We start from the raw sequence: 15963 nt of genomic DNA on the forward strand, positions 1-15963 counted from the left end.
CCGGGCAAGCTCCCAGTCATGCCGAGCATTCTTGGGAAGATCGGGCGATAAGGGGAGGAAATGACGGCGAGTCGCCCCAGCCCCGCGGCCCCCCCACGGCCGCCCCGGCGGGACGGGCTCCGTGCGCGGCCGGGGGCGGCGGCCCGGGCGGGCTCAGGTGAGGCGGCGCCGGGGCCGGGCCCGGCGCAGCGCCCGCCCCGCCCCGCCCCGCCCCGCGCGGCCGGGCGGAAGTGAGCGCAGCGCGGCGGAGCGGGGGGAGCTGCCCGCAGCCTGGAGCGCTCCCGCCGGGAGCAGCAGGGACGAGGGGAAATGGCCGAGGTAGGCACGGGGAGCTGCGGGGGTCGGGGCGAGCTGCGGGCCCCGCGCCGGCCCGGCCCTGCCCTGCCGGGGGGGCCGCTCGCTCCGCTCCCCTCCGTGCCCCGCTTCGCCCGCCCGCCCCGCGGGTCGCCGCGACCCTCGGCCTCGGGGCGCTGCCCGCCGCCGGCGCGGCCTCGGCGCGGCCCCGCGGCTGCCCCGGTGCTGCGGGCGGCGGGCCCGGGCAGCGCCGTCCGCACGGCCCGTCCGCTCCCCGAGCCGGGCGGCGGCGGCGCTGCCAGCCGGGAGCTGCGTGTCCGGAGCCGCTGCCGCGCTCCGCAGGTGCCGGAGGTGCTTTTTGCACCGGGGATGAAGTCTCCGCGGCGGCGGGGAGCTGTCACCCGCTCGGGAGGTGCCCGGCGTAGGGGGCACCTTGGCGGTCGCTGCAGAGACCCACCAGGTTTACGTTTCCTTTTTGTTCATCACCTTGTTGGCTTTGGACGGGGTTCCTTCGCCCCGCGTTGCTGTGGATCCAGAAAAGTAGGATGTTTACAAAGCTGATCCCTAAACAGCTCTGCTGTTTCCTCCGGGAGCTTTGCCGGTATTTCTAGTGATGCATGGAAGTTTGTGACCGCCCTGCTGTTCTTGACTCGATCTAGTTTATCATTCTGTATCAACGCAATAAAAAAGGTATTCCTGCACCTTTGTTAGCACAAGTAACCTGCCACTTCAGCTATGCTGTTGTCGGGGGAAGGATGTGGTAGCAAGATGTAGTCAAAAGAAAAACATTTGTAAGAAAAGGAGATTCTGGTAGTCTTTTTGCTTATTGTATTACTTATTACATGCCTGATACTTGTAGTACTGCAGAGCATAGCACAGTTAAACTGATTTGGGGTAGAGGAGAGATGCAGAGGTTTTAACTGATAACATTGCATGCTTAATGCAGATCTCTTCCCAAAGGGAACTGAAAATGTAAGAAAGAATGTCTAATGTTTGTACAAGGTGTTGTGCAATACTTGCTTTGAATATAAGCTGTATTCTGGAGTAGTAGTGATGGATGATTTATGAAGAATCCAAAGGGGAAGCAGAAATGGGGCAGGGGAAATGAAATCAGACAGACAAAAGTATTTTTTTATATGGCTTTGTTTGCTTTGAAGGCAGTTGTGTGCTTCGTTCTCCCAACACTGAGAGTGGGCCTGTAAAAAACTTTATGTATCTGGGATAGAAGTGCTTAAATTGGCCTCACTTAGCACATTTATGGGAGGGGGAGAAAGGGATTATAATTCCCACCAAGTTCTGTTTGTTTTTTGGGATTGTGTTCTTTTGTAAAAGCAAGTTGGAGCAAAATTAGTAAGAGTAAGGGGACAACGAAAGAAAGCTGCATAGAAGATAAAGGCAGAGGGAGAGAACACAGGCAGAAATGGCAAATACTGGAAGTTAAATGATCTTTTGGGGAGAGGATCTCAAATCGGAAAAGTAATAGGTTATTTAGAGTCTCATCTTCTTAAATGGTCTGCTGTATTTGAATATTATTTTATGTTTCTTAGAGATGCTTATTTATGAAAAATAGAAAGGAGATCTCAGGAAATATTTAATATTTTGATTGATTTAATAAAATAGATTTGTTTTTATTTCAGTGCATTAGTAACCCTGATTTATGTACTTGAGGTTTCTCTTTCCTGTGGGTTGTTGCTGTCATCCCTTAGAACTCAAAGGTTCATCAGGACATATAATCATTGTATTGAAATTGATGAATTAGTGATTTTTATCCAATTTGAGTAGCTCTCTGTGTACTAACAAAGAAAATTGAATGCCTTAAATGGAAAGTGATGCATTTCAAAATGTCAAGTAAAAAAAAAATTACTTTCTGATTCTGTGTTCCTTTGTTTCTTGCTTTTCAAACTAAATTGAAACTGGTGATATTTCTTACTCAGTGTTGCTGTTGTATTTGCTGCCTAGCTGGAGACACTTGGATTAGAATGTTGTTTAAGGAATAAAAATGCTGAGGTGATGTTTTGGAGGGCTTTTTATTTTGTTGTCTTAGGCTTTGATGTGGGACCAAAACCCGACGGCATGGTGTTATTTAGAAAAATGAATGCTAGATTTGAATTTTATTAGAGCAGGATTGCATGTTGTTTGTCTTCTAAACTCTTGAACAGCTCTTAAGGCTGCCTTATGAGAGCTTCAAAAATTGCAGTGAAGTAGCACCGGTGGGTAGGCCAGTTTAAGTCCAAAACTGACATGACTAAAATTCATAAAATAGAACATCAAGCCTTAAAGACATTCAGGTAAAGATCTTCCCTTATTTCCTTTTTTTTTTTTTTTTTTTGGTTTGTTTTCTTTTTTTTTTTTTTGTTTTTTTTTTTTTTGTTTAGAAGTATTGCCTTTTAGTGACTGCAATCAGTACAGAAATTATTTGGTGTTTATTTGTTTTTAGGAGAATACAACAAGCTTAAAAATGAGGGAGTGCTACACAAATGTAAGTTGTTTGCTTTCTGGATGTGTGACTGTGTAAACATATCATTCTATTTTAAGTAGAAGATGTGGATGTATAATTACCAGAACCAGGGTTCAGTCTTTATCATCAATAAAATTAGTCATCTAATACAGCCCCTTAGTAGGTGAGGAGGTTGGTGTGATGTAAGTTTGTGAGAAGAATGGTGAAGTTATTTCCAGATTGGACAGGGAAGGGAAGAAGGAAATGTTCCGAAGCATGCCAGTAATGATAAACCTCACTTAAGCTATAAAAGTTTTAGAATGAAATGCTTTCGTCAATGCTCACATAAAAAGAAGTTATGAGAAGTATTACTTCAATCTGTAACTTTGTAGAAATGCAGCCTGAAAGTATTTCCTTAGATTAAGCTGTCCAAGTGATGGTCACTTCAGAGGGAAGAAATGGAAGTGAGAAGGAGAAGGTATGTGTGCATGTTTCATGTAACTTGTAATTTGGAGTTACAAACAAAACATCAGTTACCAAAACCCAACCGGAACTTACAGTGTGTAGTGTGTGAGGACCTTGTGGTGTTTGTGCTAAGGGAATGTCAGTGGTTCAGATCTGGAGGTTGTTTAGTGCATCATGACCCAGAGGAAATAAGCATCAGTGTTGTAGTTGATGTTTGTAAGGGACTGATCAAGAACAGGTCATCAGTAACTGATCTCATCTTCTGATCTGATCTTAGGTTGTAGTCACAGCAGAGGAGCAGAGCGTGGTGACAGTGTTGTTACAAGGCAAGAGCTGGAAGTTTACCTGAGTTTAGCATCCACCTGAACAAATTCCTGATAAAAAAGTTCATCAAGAGTCTTAATCTTAGAGAAGTTACCTCAGGATTCAGGAAGTACTTGAGTGCCAAATTAGTGGAGACTAGAAGTGTATTTTGAGGAAGTATTTGTGTTGGTTTAGCTTTTTCCTATTTGCATTTCCAAAGCCACCTTTAGAGACAAGATAAGGGTGAGATGAACCTTTGGTCTGAGGGTAGCCACCGTGTTCAGTTCTCTACCTGTGTACTGTAAGAAAACCAAACCCAAACAAACTCCACAATTGTTGAATCAATATGTATGATAAGCATTAATATTTTCTAATGGATAAAGCACAGAGGTACATGTGAACGGTGCATTTCTTCTGTCAATTAGTAATAAGCAATTCTGCTCGATCTCCTATGAATATGAAGTGTGTGACTAAGAGGCATCTGCTGGTTATATCTGAAACTGTGCAAGTTTCCTGCCTGAGGGGAAACTCAGCTGCTGAAGCAAGTGGTGGAAATAATTTGGCTACTGCAGCAGAATTGCATTAGGTTAGACTGGTAGGGTGATACTAATACAGTGATAGAGAGTTAAGTGTGGGCCAGAGCTGAGGTGTCAGTGTTTCCTCCTCATGCATGTTTTTGATGATGCTTTGTAGAAGGTGTATGTTGTGCACTACTGCACAGGGAGTAAAATAGGATCTCTGTGGGGGAGGGTTGTTTTCATCTCCCTGTGCTAACAGCCTCTGTACCTTACATCATGAGCCTCCTGCATTTTGCTGTGTTTTCAATGTTTTGTGACATCTTCAGGGCTTACTTCAGGCACATAATTTAGGAAAAGCTGGGATTTTAATATGGTTCTCTATCTATGCTGCAGAATATTATAGAACTATATGGAAGGTGTTTGGGCATCTCTGTTGTGGTAATTAAAGCAGACAGCACAGATGTTTCTTTCCTCTTTGTTCTACCTACACTAAACACTTTATATGGTTTAGATAAAATTGGATATGTAGTTTAAAATGTTGTCTGTCTTCTGTTTAGTACTACTGGGATTGGGATTAATGCAAGTACTAGTTTAGCTACATGCTTCAGGTAATTTGTCATGCTCTGCTGGGGTCAGGCCCCACACTGCATGAATAACTAAGGTCCCTTCCAGCCTTAATTGTTCCATGAAAGTGGTATTCCAGAATAAAATTACTTTGCAAGTCAGGAATTACTGCACCAATTATTCAGCTGGGAAATCAAAATATTTGGGACAATGACGTCACTTAAAGAATAGGAAAAAGGCTCCCCTTAAGCCAGCAGCTAATGGTGATTCTGTGTGAAAGTTTGTGTTGCCTGAGTGTTTTCAAGTAGCCATTGAAAAGTGGGATTGGTGGAGGGACTGTGCACGTCAGGCTGACCTGGAGAAAAGCACCACTTAACTAAGAGGTGTCTGTAGAGCAAAGGAGGTTTTAAAAGCAAACTTTAGAAACAGGAGGATAGGAATTGAAAGGATTATTCTGTAAGGAGAAACATTGCAACAGAACTAGAATTCCTAGCCTTTGTCAAACAATGAGGGTCATAAGTTTGGCTGTAAAGCATGAAAAAAAACTATCTTGGCCAAGTGCATCGGAGGGAAACAGCCTGGGATGCCATCAGTTTCATTCTTGCTCTTTTCTGGTACCTGCATCCAGAAAATACTGGGCAGGGACAGAATGCTGTTAGAGAGCTGAGAACAGGCTGGGAGAAACACAGGGGTGCAAAGTGTGGTGAGTAGTTCTGCAGCTGATGAAACGGATGCCAAGCTTCCTGTTGATTTGTGTCTTCCACTGATGGGGCTTTAAGGACTTCTTGCCATGATTCAATAATTTGTAAAGTTTATCCTGATGGTAAATCTGCTGTGTCCAGTTGTAGGAGCTCATGCTACAGTTTTCTTCTAGCCGTGACACCCAGTTTTCTTGGCAGGGTCAGGGTTTTTGTTTTTATGAAACTTAAATGGAATTCAATTATCTTCATGACCCCCAACTCTTTACAGACCTAAATGGAGTGGTGGCTAGGTTCAAAATTCGAGGGGGAGGAGTATAATAGCAGAAATGTGCTGAGTAAGCTTGCAAACCTGCTGTACCCAATCTGCATGTACCCACATCTACTGATGGATGGGCTTGCAGTGGCCAGTGGTGCAGACCATTGCAGGGAAGATCATGGGAAACACATGATCTGTAGGTATCTGTAGCTGCCCTCACTGAGATCTGAGTGGAACATCTTGACAGATGCATCCTTGCTTTGTCTCTCTTGAAACATTGATCAAAACCTGAAAATTCAAATTTAACAACAGCTACAAAGTGTGCCATGTCTACTAATGATCTTCTGCACAGTGTCCTGGGTGAAAATTGATTTCAGTAGTTCATAAATTTTTATAAGCACCGAAACAGCTGAGTTTGGATTTTTCAAGGGATTTGTTGCTGATGTTGAAAGATGTTAAAGGCTGAGACTTCCTGTTCTAGTGCTAGAAATGTCCTATTCTTGTCTAGCCCTTGAGATCAAAGGTTTTGTGATGAAATTGTACTTTTTAGGCATAAATGAAATTTCAAAATCAGAGTGAAGAGATGCAGTTCCTGCTTAGGTATTTATGATCTGAATTATTTGAGCAAAACAGATGAAGTTCTGGTTCAGGTTCTGGTTCACCAGCAGATGAGTGTTGGTTCAGGGTTTGTGCCCAGTTAAAAATTGCAGCTGTATTTGAGCTAGAGAAATTGTCTTTGAAGGTTCTGTAGATACAAGCTGAAACAAAATGGATTCACTTTTCTGGCTAACTGTCTTTATCTCATTTGTAAGGAGGCACTTGCTAATTTTAATAAAATTACTGGATTAGAGAAGCTACTAAGTTTTTAGTGGAAAGATAGTGTGATAGAACTGTATAGCTTTAACACTGACTTTTCAGAACTATTTGTTTTTGAGAAAACCTCCACTTTAAACCTAACATTATTTAAAAAGAATAACATGTCATGAGTATGTACTCAGTTTTTTTTTCTCAGTTTGTAGCAATCTGAATGCATCTGGCAGAGAGGGCTTCTGAACATCAAAGTTCTTGTGACTTTTTTCTTTCTTTTTTTGCTAAGGAGTTTTCCTGCTGTGGCAAATGTCTGGCTATGAATTCCTTTGCAGATGATTAGTATTTTCCACAGTATATTACTGCTATATTTTGCTAAGTTTTCCCTGGTTTCCCATAAAACTGCAACTGTCTCTGGTATGCAGGCAAGATTTGTTAATTCATAAGTTAGCTATGATCCAATGTGAGGCAAATACTTAGAGTATTTTCATTTTTGTTTTCTTTAATGGCAAAATAACCTCAAAGTTGCTTTGAAAATTGCACTTGTTTTGAGGAAGCACTGGCTACTGTATGCCAGGGCCTTGCTTTATAAGGAATGCAGGAAATGGCCTGACTTGTTATCATTGCTTCTGTATTTAGTGCTTGGACTCCAGGGAGTTCATGTGCACTGATTTCTGATAGCTATTAAGTACTTCTTGTAAAGAAATTACCAAATAATATGTTCTGTGCTTACGTAGAACAAATTATAAATAGGGTATTACAATCCTTGGGTGTTTTTGAAAAGAAAGCTGTGCAACTCATCTGAAATAGAGAAGAACGTTAACATGGACGTGAGCAGATGGTGAGAGTACCTCTGTTTAAGGTAAAACAATCTACGTCTGATGCAGTCATCCCTTGCTCATTAAGATAGGAAACTAATTTGGATTTTGGGAGTCTTTGTCCTGGTGGAGATGTTATTATGTCCTTTATTGGTTCCTTAAAGCTTCTTACCAGAAAACTATAAATTCCTTATTGGAAAGAAATTTTTTTCCTGGTTCCATTTTATGTATTTGCTAGGCTAGTTATAATTTTTTTTAATTAAGGCTGTCTAAGTGAAAAGCTGATTTAAAATTAATTTCCATTCCATGTAGAGGCTTTGATCTGAAGGAGATGGTCAGGCATCTTGAAGTGTCTTGGTTCTTGATTATTAAGACGTTTTCTTGCTGGTTTTTTTTTTTTTTTTTTAAGAGTATTTTACCAATCTGAAAGAATGAATGATGTGCAAGACTCAAAATTATATAACAATGCACAGGTACTTGAGTGGTCATATTAACTTTAGACTCTAAACACATTTATGTATGATTGTTACCAAGGCTAGACCAGAGCCAAAGAGGTCTGCATACTCCTGTCTGATCACAGCTGGTTGAGAAGGAAAATACTGCAAAATCTGACTGCAAGAGACACATTTCCCTTGGTGAGGGATGTAGATAAATGTTGTGCTTAAGACCCACTTTTAAAGGAAGCAGGTGAGGTTCTGCTGGAGCAGTGGAAATATGGTGACTTCACCCAAATATGAATGTGTCTGTTTAATTTCAGAATTAGGGGACAAGTAAGTGGTGTAGGGGATTGTTTTATCACTTCTGAATTTCTGTTACGATCTCTTCAATTGCTTCTGGCTTTCCTTTAAAAATAAAATAAAATGTTTTTTGAGTGCTTGGCAAGAGGAGCACTCTTGAAGGTGAACAGATTGACAGCTGAAAACTGATTATTACTGTTACTTAAAATAGTGTGCAGCAGTTCAGATGAGAGCAGTCCTAGCTCTGTAAAGATCACTTCTGGGTCTTCAATGACCTCCAGTTGTTACAAACTTCTGGTGAGTTCCTATAGCTTGGTCACTAATGGTTCAGGATTCTAGGATTTGAATTGAAACTTGTTTTTCTGAGTGTTTGAGGAGTTTTCTACTAATAAATGATCCTTATGGAATTTGCTCTTCTCTTTGTAAACGTTGGAGAAGTTTAAATTCTGCTCACTCTCTGCCTTTGAACTTAAATGGCTGCAAAGTGAGAGATTCAAAGAGAAGCAAAACTTAAGTGAAAAAGTTAACTGATGCTGTATGGTTAACATTTAAAAGAAGGTCTATCAGTATTTTAATCATGCTTGTGCCTAGGGAGCTTTTCTTCTGATGTGTTATATGAATGTACTGCTTAGAACTGGCATGCAGTATAAAGTTTCATCAAAACTATTGCAATTTCAAAATATATTTTGTATCACTTTTTTTTACATCAAACTGTTTAAAAAACCAGCAGTCTGCTTTTGAAATTTGATAGAAGTTTGTACACTGACTTTAGAAGTTTCCCAAGGACAGGACTTTAATACAGCAATCATATTACATGTATGGATGCTGTTGAGGCTGTCTTACAAAGAATAAGGCTGAAATTCAATTTTTCAGATAATCACTAACCTTCTATCTTGAATGCTGGAAGTCACTGGATTTGTCAGTGCAAGTGTGCTGTCATAAACTGACCAAAATGCAGTACTGTAATGTGAAATTGTGAAATAAGCAGTTACGGCGTGTCTGGGATTCTCTAGATGTTGTGAATGGAGGTGCTGTGGTAGCTGTGTACCGTGTTTCTGAGAGCTGAGCAATGTGTGTTTGTCTGCAGTTGTGACTTCGTGGAACAGTGGCTCTCCTTGTCAACAGGAGACTACTTGGTGATAGGGAGATCAAGGCCGTCGATTTCAGCAGACAAATAAGGCTTTTTTTTTTTTTTTTTAAGAGCTGGATGTTGTTATATATAAATACTTTGAAGACCATATAAATTTTTTTTTCATCTGCTAAAGAAAAAATAACTTGCAATTATCAAGCAGCACCTGAATGGATTCATAATCTTGTAAGTTGTAGCCCAAGCAGTTCTGAATAGTCTCAGAAAGCATGATTCTATTTTATTTTTTTTTTAATAAAGTTCAGAAAATGCCCAACTGCTCTTTAGAATTCTTAGGCAACAGCAAGACTCTGAAAACTGCACTTACCTCAGGCTGCTGCTTCTTGGAAAAGCTAAGTAAGAATTCTTGATAGGACTTTGTAAGTCAGGGTGTTCTTGCATCTAAAAATCTGACATAGCAGTTTAAACCAGCTGTAAATTAATGAAGAGATTAAAGCCAGCTTAGCTTTCTAGACAGTCTGAGAAGGTGGTGTCAAATATATGAGACTTCTCATTAGGATGTTATCTGTGGCTGGTAGGCTTAGGCTGTCTACAAAATACTCAGTACATCTTCAGCAGAAGTTTTAATATGGTTGTCCTGCTAACAGAGCACAGTAAATAATTGAAGGCATCCTCTTTTGTTTAAATCTTGTCTTGGTAACTGTAACATCATTTCTGATTTAATTTTGCTTTGTGAAGGGTTTCACTTGGATTTGTCTTCAGACTGAGCTGAAATGTATAGAACCACTTATAAAGATGTCTGTCCTTCACACTATAGGCCATTGAAATGAAGTAGATAAAACAAGAGCTTGGCCAGACTTAAAGAATTTAAAGAATCTGTTATAAATCTACTAAGAGTCTTGCTGTCTATGTGAGGAGTCCAGAGAAATACAATCACTTTGTTTGAAGCACATCTCGCTGGTTTGATTCAAGGAGGGGAAAAAAAAAAAGCCTGTCTAAAATCCAAACCCTTCCAATGGGTATGAATTGAAAGAGAGTATAAATAATTTTGAATTACCTGCCTTATTTGCTGCAGAGAATTCTTACTTTGTAGATATTTGCATTACTTAAACTCAGAATGATTTCCATTTATAAGGCTCATCTAGTTCAGTGAAACTGGGTTTTAATGAGGATTGCTGATTATGTAACCCTCCTAGCAGAAACTCATTATTCCTGATTTTTATCTTGCTGCTGGGGTGTGCATACTGGCTGTTGCTGGAAGACATCTTATCTCCTGGGCTCAGACCCAGCTGTGTGCAAAAAGCTGCAGAATAAAGTAGAAGTAATGCTGAAAAATAACACAGTTCTTGTAGTAATCTCTTGAAAGATTATTTTAATAAAGAGTCTGCATAGAGATTGTGGTGAATATGGGAAGTTGTATCATAGTCCTAAACACAAGACTGGAATTGGAGAAAGTGCAAAATACCATTTTCTTGGTGGTGGCCTTAAGCAGAAATGCCCTTTTGGAGTTTCTTTTCTTACCTAGTAGTGACTGACACATCCTGTAAAGGGCTGTTAAAGAGATTAGTCAATGAGCAGCTGTATTTAAATAGCTTATTTTGCTTGTCCAAGAAATATCATTTCATAAGCATTATTTATCTTGTTAAGAAGGTTAAGTACAATATTTTCCAAAGGAAGAGAGGTCCTTCAGTGTCATTATGGCCTTTACAATCATGGTACAGCAGTTTGAAAGGTCTGGTTTTGTAATCTAGTGAGGTAAGATGGAAGTCCTCTTGATAATGTGCTTTATCAATGCTATATTTGTATAGTCTTTAGAATGACTTCTACTCCCAAGATTGTACCTGTGTAGTTGCTCAAGTCTGAAAACCGATATGAACCTGAAGGTGTCTTTTGTGTGTCTTGGGTCTAGTGGTGCAAAAAGAAACCAAGTGCTTACTAGCACCAGTGGGCAGAGTAATTCAAAAGCCGTGAATTTGTGTGGCTTCTTTTTAAGTTTGACACTCCCTCCCCCCAAATAAACAAAAATTGGCCTCTTCAGAATTTAACATCCTGGGTTTCTGAAGGACACGTGCAACTTTGTCAGCCGGTGGTGTGGGACTTAGTAGTTGTCCACATGTGATTTGTTGTGTGTGTTTCTAATGTTTCGTTTCCTTTTCAGGTCTGCTAAATCCACTCTGAAGCCAAGGGGAGATAACCAGTCCAAGGGAAGTGTTGCTGCTTTACATGGACATCTGCTCTTGCGGCATGGCCCAGATATCCAGCAGCAATGGATTCAAACAGCGCTCCTCACCTTCTCTGTCAGCCCCAAGGTCAAAAGATGTGGACAAAGAGGAGGCACTGCAGATGGAAGCTGCGGCATTAGCCAAGATGCAGAAAGAAAGAGGTGTAGCTGGTAATAAACAAACCTTTCATTCTTTAAGCAGCCCCAGACAAAAAGCACAGGTTCATAACAAGCAGGACCATGATCTCATGGTGTTTCCAGAGTCTGATGCCAAGAGCATGGAAGATAAACTAAGTACCATTGACATCGAGAAGCTTACTCATGCTGAACTAGAGAAACTGCTGCTGGATGACAATTTTGAATCTAGTAAAGTACCTGTGTTACCAGCAAGTCCTATTTTGAGCCCATCTGTGTCTTCACAATTTTATCTTGGGCCCGCGGGTCAGAGGAGACAGTGGACACCTGGAATACCAGCACCTGTGACATGCACTTTACCTCCTATTTACACCTCAGCTTCTTACACAAAACAGACTGGTGTATTTCAGATTGGATTCCATCCAAGTATGTCATCCTATCCCCCTAGAGAGCCTATTTATCTTGGTCTTCCTAGACAGTCACAATACATTTCCTACCCTGTGGCAGCTACCACACCTTTCCATCCACATGGTGCCCTACCTTTATACCCTCCAATACTCACACCTGAAATGGCAAAAGTATTTGACAAAATTGCAAGCACTTCAGAATTCCTGAGAAACGGGAAGTCGAGCACGGACCTAGAAATGACTTCCATAAAGTCTGCAGTGTCCAACCTGCCGGCCTCAGGGAGCTGTGGGGATGTCAGTAAATTCGACTGGCTGGATTTGGATCCTCTGAGTAAACCAAAAGTGGACACTGTGGAGACTCTAAACAAGGCAGAGGATGATGGAGAGAGGGCTTCAAGTATGACTGCTGAAGATCCGTGGGATGCTGTTCTGTTAGAAGAAAAGCTGTTACTAACTTGTCATCTAGAAAGAAAGGTTAATGGGAAATCTTCTGGAGCCACAGTCACAAGGAGTCAGTCCTTAAACATGAGAACAACTCAGATTGCAAAGTTACAGGGCCAAACATCACAGGTATGTAAATCAGTATCTTGAAATTGCAGTATAACAGAAAAGATTAATGACAGTATTTAAAGACACTTTAAGGTCTGTTATTTATTTTGTATTACTTGGCTCGAGCAGTGTCCAGATAATGTGATGTTATGGCATATGTATTAGTGCTATTCAGAAAATTGAACATTACTACTGAATTATCTCCCAAAATACCTCTGCCTCTGTGTAATCCTTCCACATTTACTGAGGAAATTGCTGGTTTTCCACTCAACACTCCAGTAAGAAATCGCAGTAATACTCAGCTTATTTGTCTAAATCATATTGATAAATATTTCAATTTTATGAGCAATTCACATGATACTGTGAAATAAAAAAGTGTCAAGCTAAGCACTGAAAGTTTTATCTTGCCTTTTACAAGACCACAGTAATTCTCTTTTGTGGGTAGAAAGCTTTTCTTCTGTGTAGGAATGCAAGACAGAACTTTTGGTTTTGTGCTGGGTGGTGTAGTGGTTGTTGGGTCAGAAACACTGTACTTCTGCTCTAGAAGAAGGCAGAACATCTTTGTGTGGTGTTACTTTTATCAGACAGGGCAAAAACATGTTTGAGAGGTTCTTCTCTAGGATCACTTTAACAAAACATTCAAGACCAAACTCTCAACAGGGGCTTTATTTATGGCACTCCTATCTTTGAACATGGAGCACATGCAGTTTGTGTCAAAAGCAAACTGTGCAGCAGGTGATCAATAGTGTCATAGTCTCACCTGCTTAATTATGCCCCATTAGGGCATCCTACTTTCTCCCAAGCCCAGTAAAAGAACTGTAGGTTATTTAACTTTTTCTATATTTTTAGTTCTTTCTGTGATAATTCCACCACAAGAAAACCCACATTGTGTTTTAAAATATTAGTCAGCTCACTAGAAAGTGGATATGAATACTTCTGGGTTTTGGGGTTTTTTGGAGGAGTACAAAGACTAAAAGAGAAGTGGAGAAGTTTTCAGTGGAAAAGCCACTATCACCCTGGCAAGGGTGATAATAGCCAAAAAAAAATTGTATTTGTAGGAACCGGTTGGAGAATGGAAAGTAAACTATTTGTTTGCTTTGGAGGCTTTGGTTTACAGATGTTTTAAATCTTAGGTGTTGTCTTTCTAGGTGTTTTTAATAGGCTAGGACATGCCATAAAAACCCAACTGTTATCACTCAAGGATATTTTCTAAATAATTCCTTATATCTTCCCTCTCCACCCCCAAACTGGAGGATGGCTTTTTCCTCATAAATAGGAATATTTACTAGACTGTGGCCTAAAAGGCTGTCTAAATTTCCACTGAAGTGAATTTTTTGGCCCCTCATTTGAAGGATTTCCTGTTTTTTCTGGGTTAGGTGTCAGTATTCTGGCAAAAGTTCAATAGAAGGCAAAAACCACCCTGAAACCCAAAAAATCCATTTATCTCTGGTTTTGTGCCGTGTGCAGATCTTGGGTCTGATTTAACATTTTTTTCCCTACTTGCTGTTGAGCTGTGATACATTAGCTCTGTTATTTCCTAGTATTTGGAGAGACATGTAAATTTGGGCTCTACAGCAATTTGCTGCTCGGTTTGCTATGTCACCTGGTGATGTGTTTGTCGGTTTTTGAATGGTGCTTGGTTGGCTGTAATTAACTTCTGACTAATTACTGGGCTACACAGGATCAGTGCTTCTCAGGTGGTGTCTGTAGGAAGTAATGTTTGACTGTTACTGAATCGAATCTGGCTTTATACATTCCAGGTTTTTCAAGAATGTAGGATTTCAAAGGGTCTTTCCTGTTGATAAGGTCCAGTCTCCTGCTGTTTGCATGTCATGTACTGACTACTGATTCATAAATTAAGTTCAAGCTCTGCCTTCACATGTGGTCTCTTCTTCCTGCCACTTTTGATTTCAAGGCTGCTCTAGCTCCTCCTCATCAGTGATCTGATTTTCAGCAGAACACATTTGTAACTAGTTCTTAGGAAATGTTCTTCTTTCAGGATGGAACAGCAGGTGCTTAAGATGAAAGAATAATTTTGATATTTACTTCAACATGTTACAAGAGATGGTGACTTTCTGTCAGCTTTCATTGCAAGCTCTGTGTGAGAGCTTCTCTTTCCTTTTTTATTTTTTTTTTGAAGATGACTTACGAGAATTTTAGCTCTCTGTGTGAGAGCACAGTGCACCACATACCTTGTACATCAGCATGAATAAACCCTCATTACAGGCAGGACCATCCTGCTTAGTACTCTTTTATTGCATTTGCTCTATGTGTGATAGCATCACAACATCAATTCTGTAGGCAATTAATTTTTATTAAGTCACCATCTTTTTCAAACAAGTTCTTAATTTGTAGCCAACTTCTGCAGTGAATGCCCAATTGCAGGTTTGAGATTTACTTTCCACTTGTGCTCCTGCAGAGTTGTTTTGGCAGAACACTCCAGTTCTAGCCTGTGTTACGAAGGTAGGTGATGATTGAGTTAGCAGGGTTGTTTCTGCTGAGTTATTAAAGGAGAAAATAAATAGATTTAAAGACGAATCTCTCAATTGGATGTCCTTTAAATATAACCTGGATAGTCTCTCTTTTGCCTGTCCCGTGCCTCTACTTTATTTTCTACTTTAAATAATTTTCCACTCAGTATGATAGGAAGCTGAGTTACGTAGCCTCTATTTTTGGCAGTTCTCTTGCATTTTACCCAATTTACCCAGGTTTATATGTTCTTCAAAGTATACTTTTAAGTCTTGCATCTTAACAAGTCAGGATCATTCCCCCCAAACCCTTCTTGAAAAACTCGGTCTTGCTGCCCTTTAGAAAAAATACTAATATTTTGATTCTGTCAAAAGTTATGACTATCTGTTTAATCCCTGAATCAATAGATTGCTTTGTTTTGGTGAAGTATCTATTTGTATCTATTCTTATGATTGCCTATTTTGTGTATATATTAATATTTGAAGTAATACTAAGTTTAGTATTCTCCTTTAAATAATTGTGTTTGTCACTCATTTCTTAAAGCAGAAGCATAAGGCATAATTTTGTCCTCTTTTATGTGTTGTTTTCTCTTGCTTTCCAGAGCTTCTGAGTATTTGTATACTCATGGAAATTGATTTAACTTTACTTTTGTTAATTTATTGGGGTTTGGTTTTGTGTTTCATTGTTCAGATTAATTGTATTTACAGATCACTTCTATTTTTGCAGCCTGTGATGACATGAACTATTTATCTCATTTGGCCTGAAGTCCTTTCTTTTGAGTTATTTCCTGTTTGACTGATAGCTTTTGCACCTCCTAGATTGACCCAAGTGGAAGTTAAAGGAAAATTCTACTTGTTGCACAAAACCCATCTGAATCCAGTGGGTTTAAATAGAATTCTTAATAGAATTCTTAGTTTTTCAGAGCTTATTGTCCTGACATTATTTTCCCAAAAGTGATCAAAAATTAATATTGAAGTTCAGCTAAAAATAAAGAGGTGATTGTTCTTAATTTTCCACCAGGAGGTCTTTTCAATTATTACGTATTTGTAATAACATGAGGTTTCTTTCCTTAGCCTAGTGTGACCCCGAGGTGAACCATGGATAACCAAATCTTTTTTCTTTGCTCATTAGATTAGAATTTGTTATTTACCCTGGCTAAGCTTGCATGTGTTGACATGCCTTGTTAGTTTCCCAA

The 15963-nt window shown here is 40.1% G+C and overlaps 1 protein-coding gene across 4 annotated transcripts in view; it reads left to right on the forward strand.

Annotated features, from left to right (window-relative positions):
* The first annotated feature begins 205 nt into the window (after positions 1 to 205).
* Positions 206 to 15963, forward strand: part of PIK3C2A (phosphatidylinositol-4-phosphate 3-kinase catalytic subunit type 2 alpha) — a 49025-nt gene continuing 33267 nt past the window's right edge. For 2 of the 4 annotated variants that reach the window (XM_021525613.2, XM_021525616.2), the window contains exons 1-2: positions 206 to 318; positions 11146 to 12320. In XM_021525613.2, coding sequence (XP_021381288.2) covers positions 11211 to 12320 — 1110 coding nt within the window. In that variant the 5' untranslated portion in view covers positions 206 to 318; positions 11146 to 11210. Of the gene's footprint in view, positions 319 to 864; positions 985 to 6726; positions 7208 to 11145; positions 12321 to 15963 lie in introns of those variants that run through there. The other 2 variants (XM_021525615.2, XM_021525614.2) reach the window with 2 other exon arrangements.

This window comes from Lonchura striata, chromosome 6 (assembly GCF_046129695.1).
Source record: "Lonchura striata isolate bLonStr1 chromosome 6, bLonStr1.mat, whole genome shotgun sequence".
NCBI lineage: Eukaryota > Metazoa > Chordata > Aves > Passeriformes > Estrildidae > Lonchura > Lonchura striata.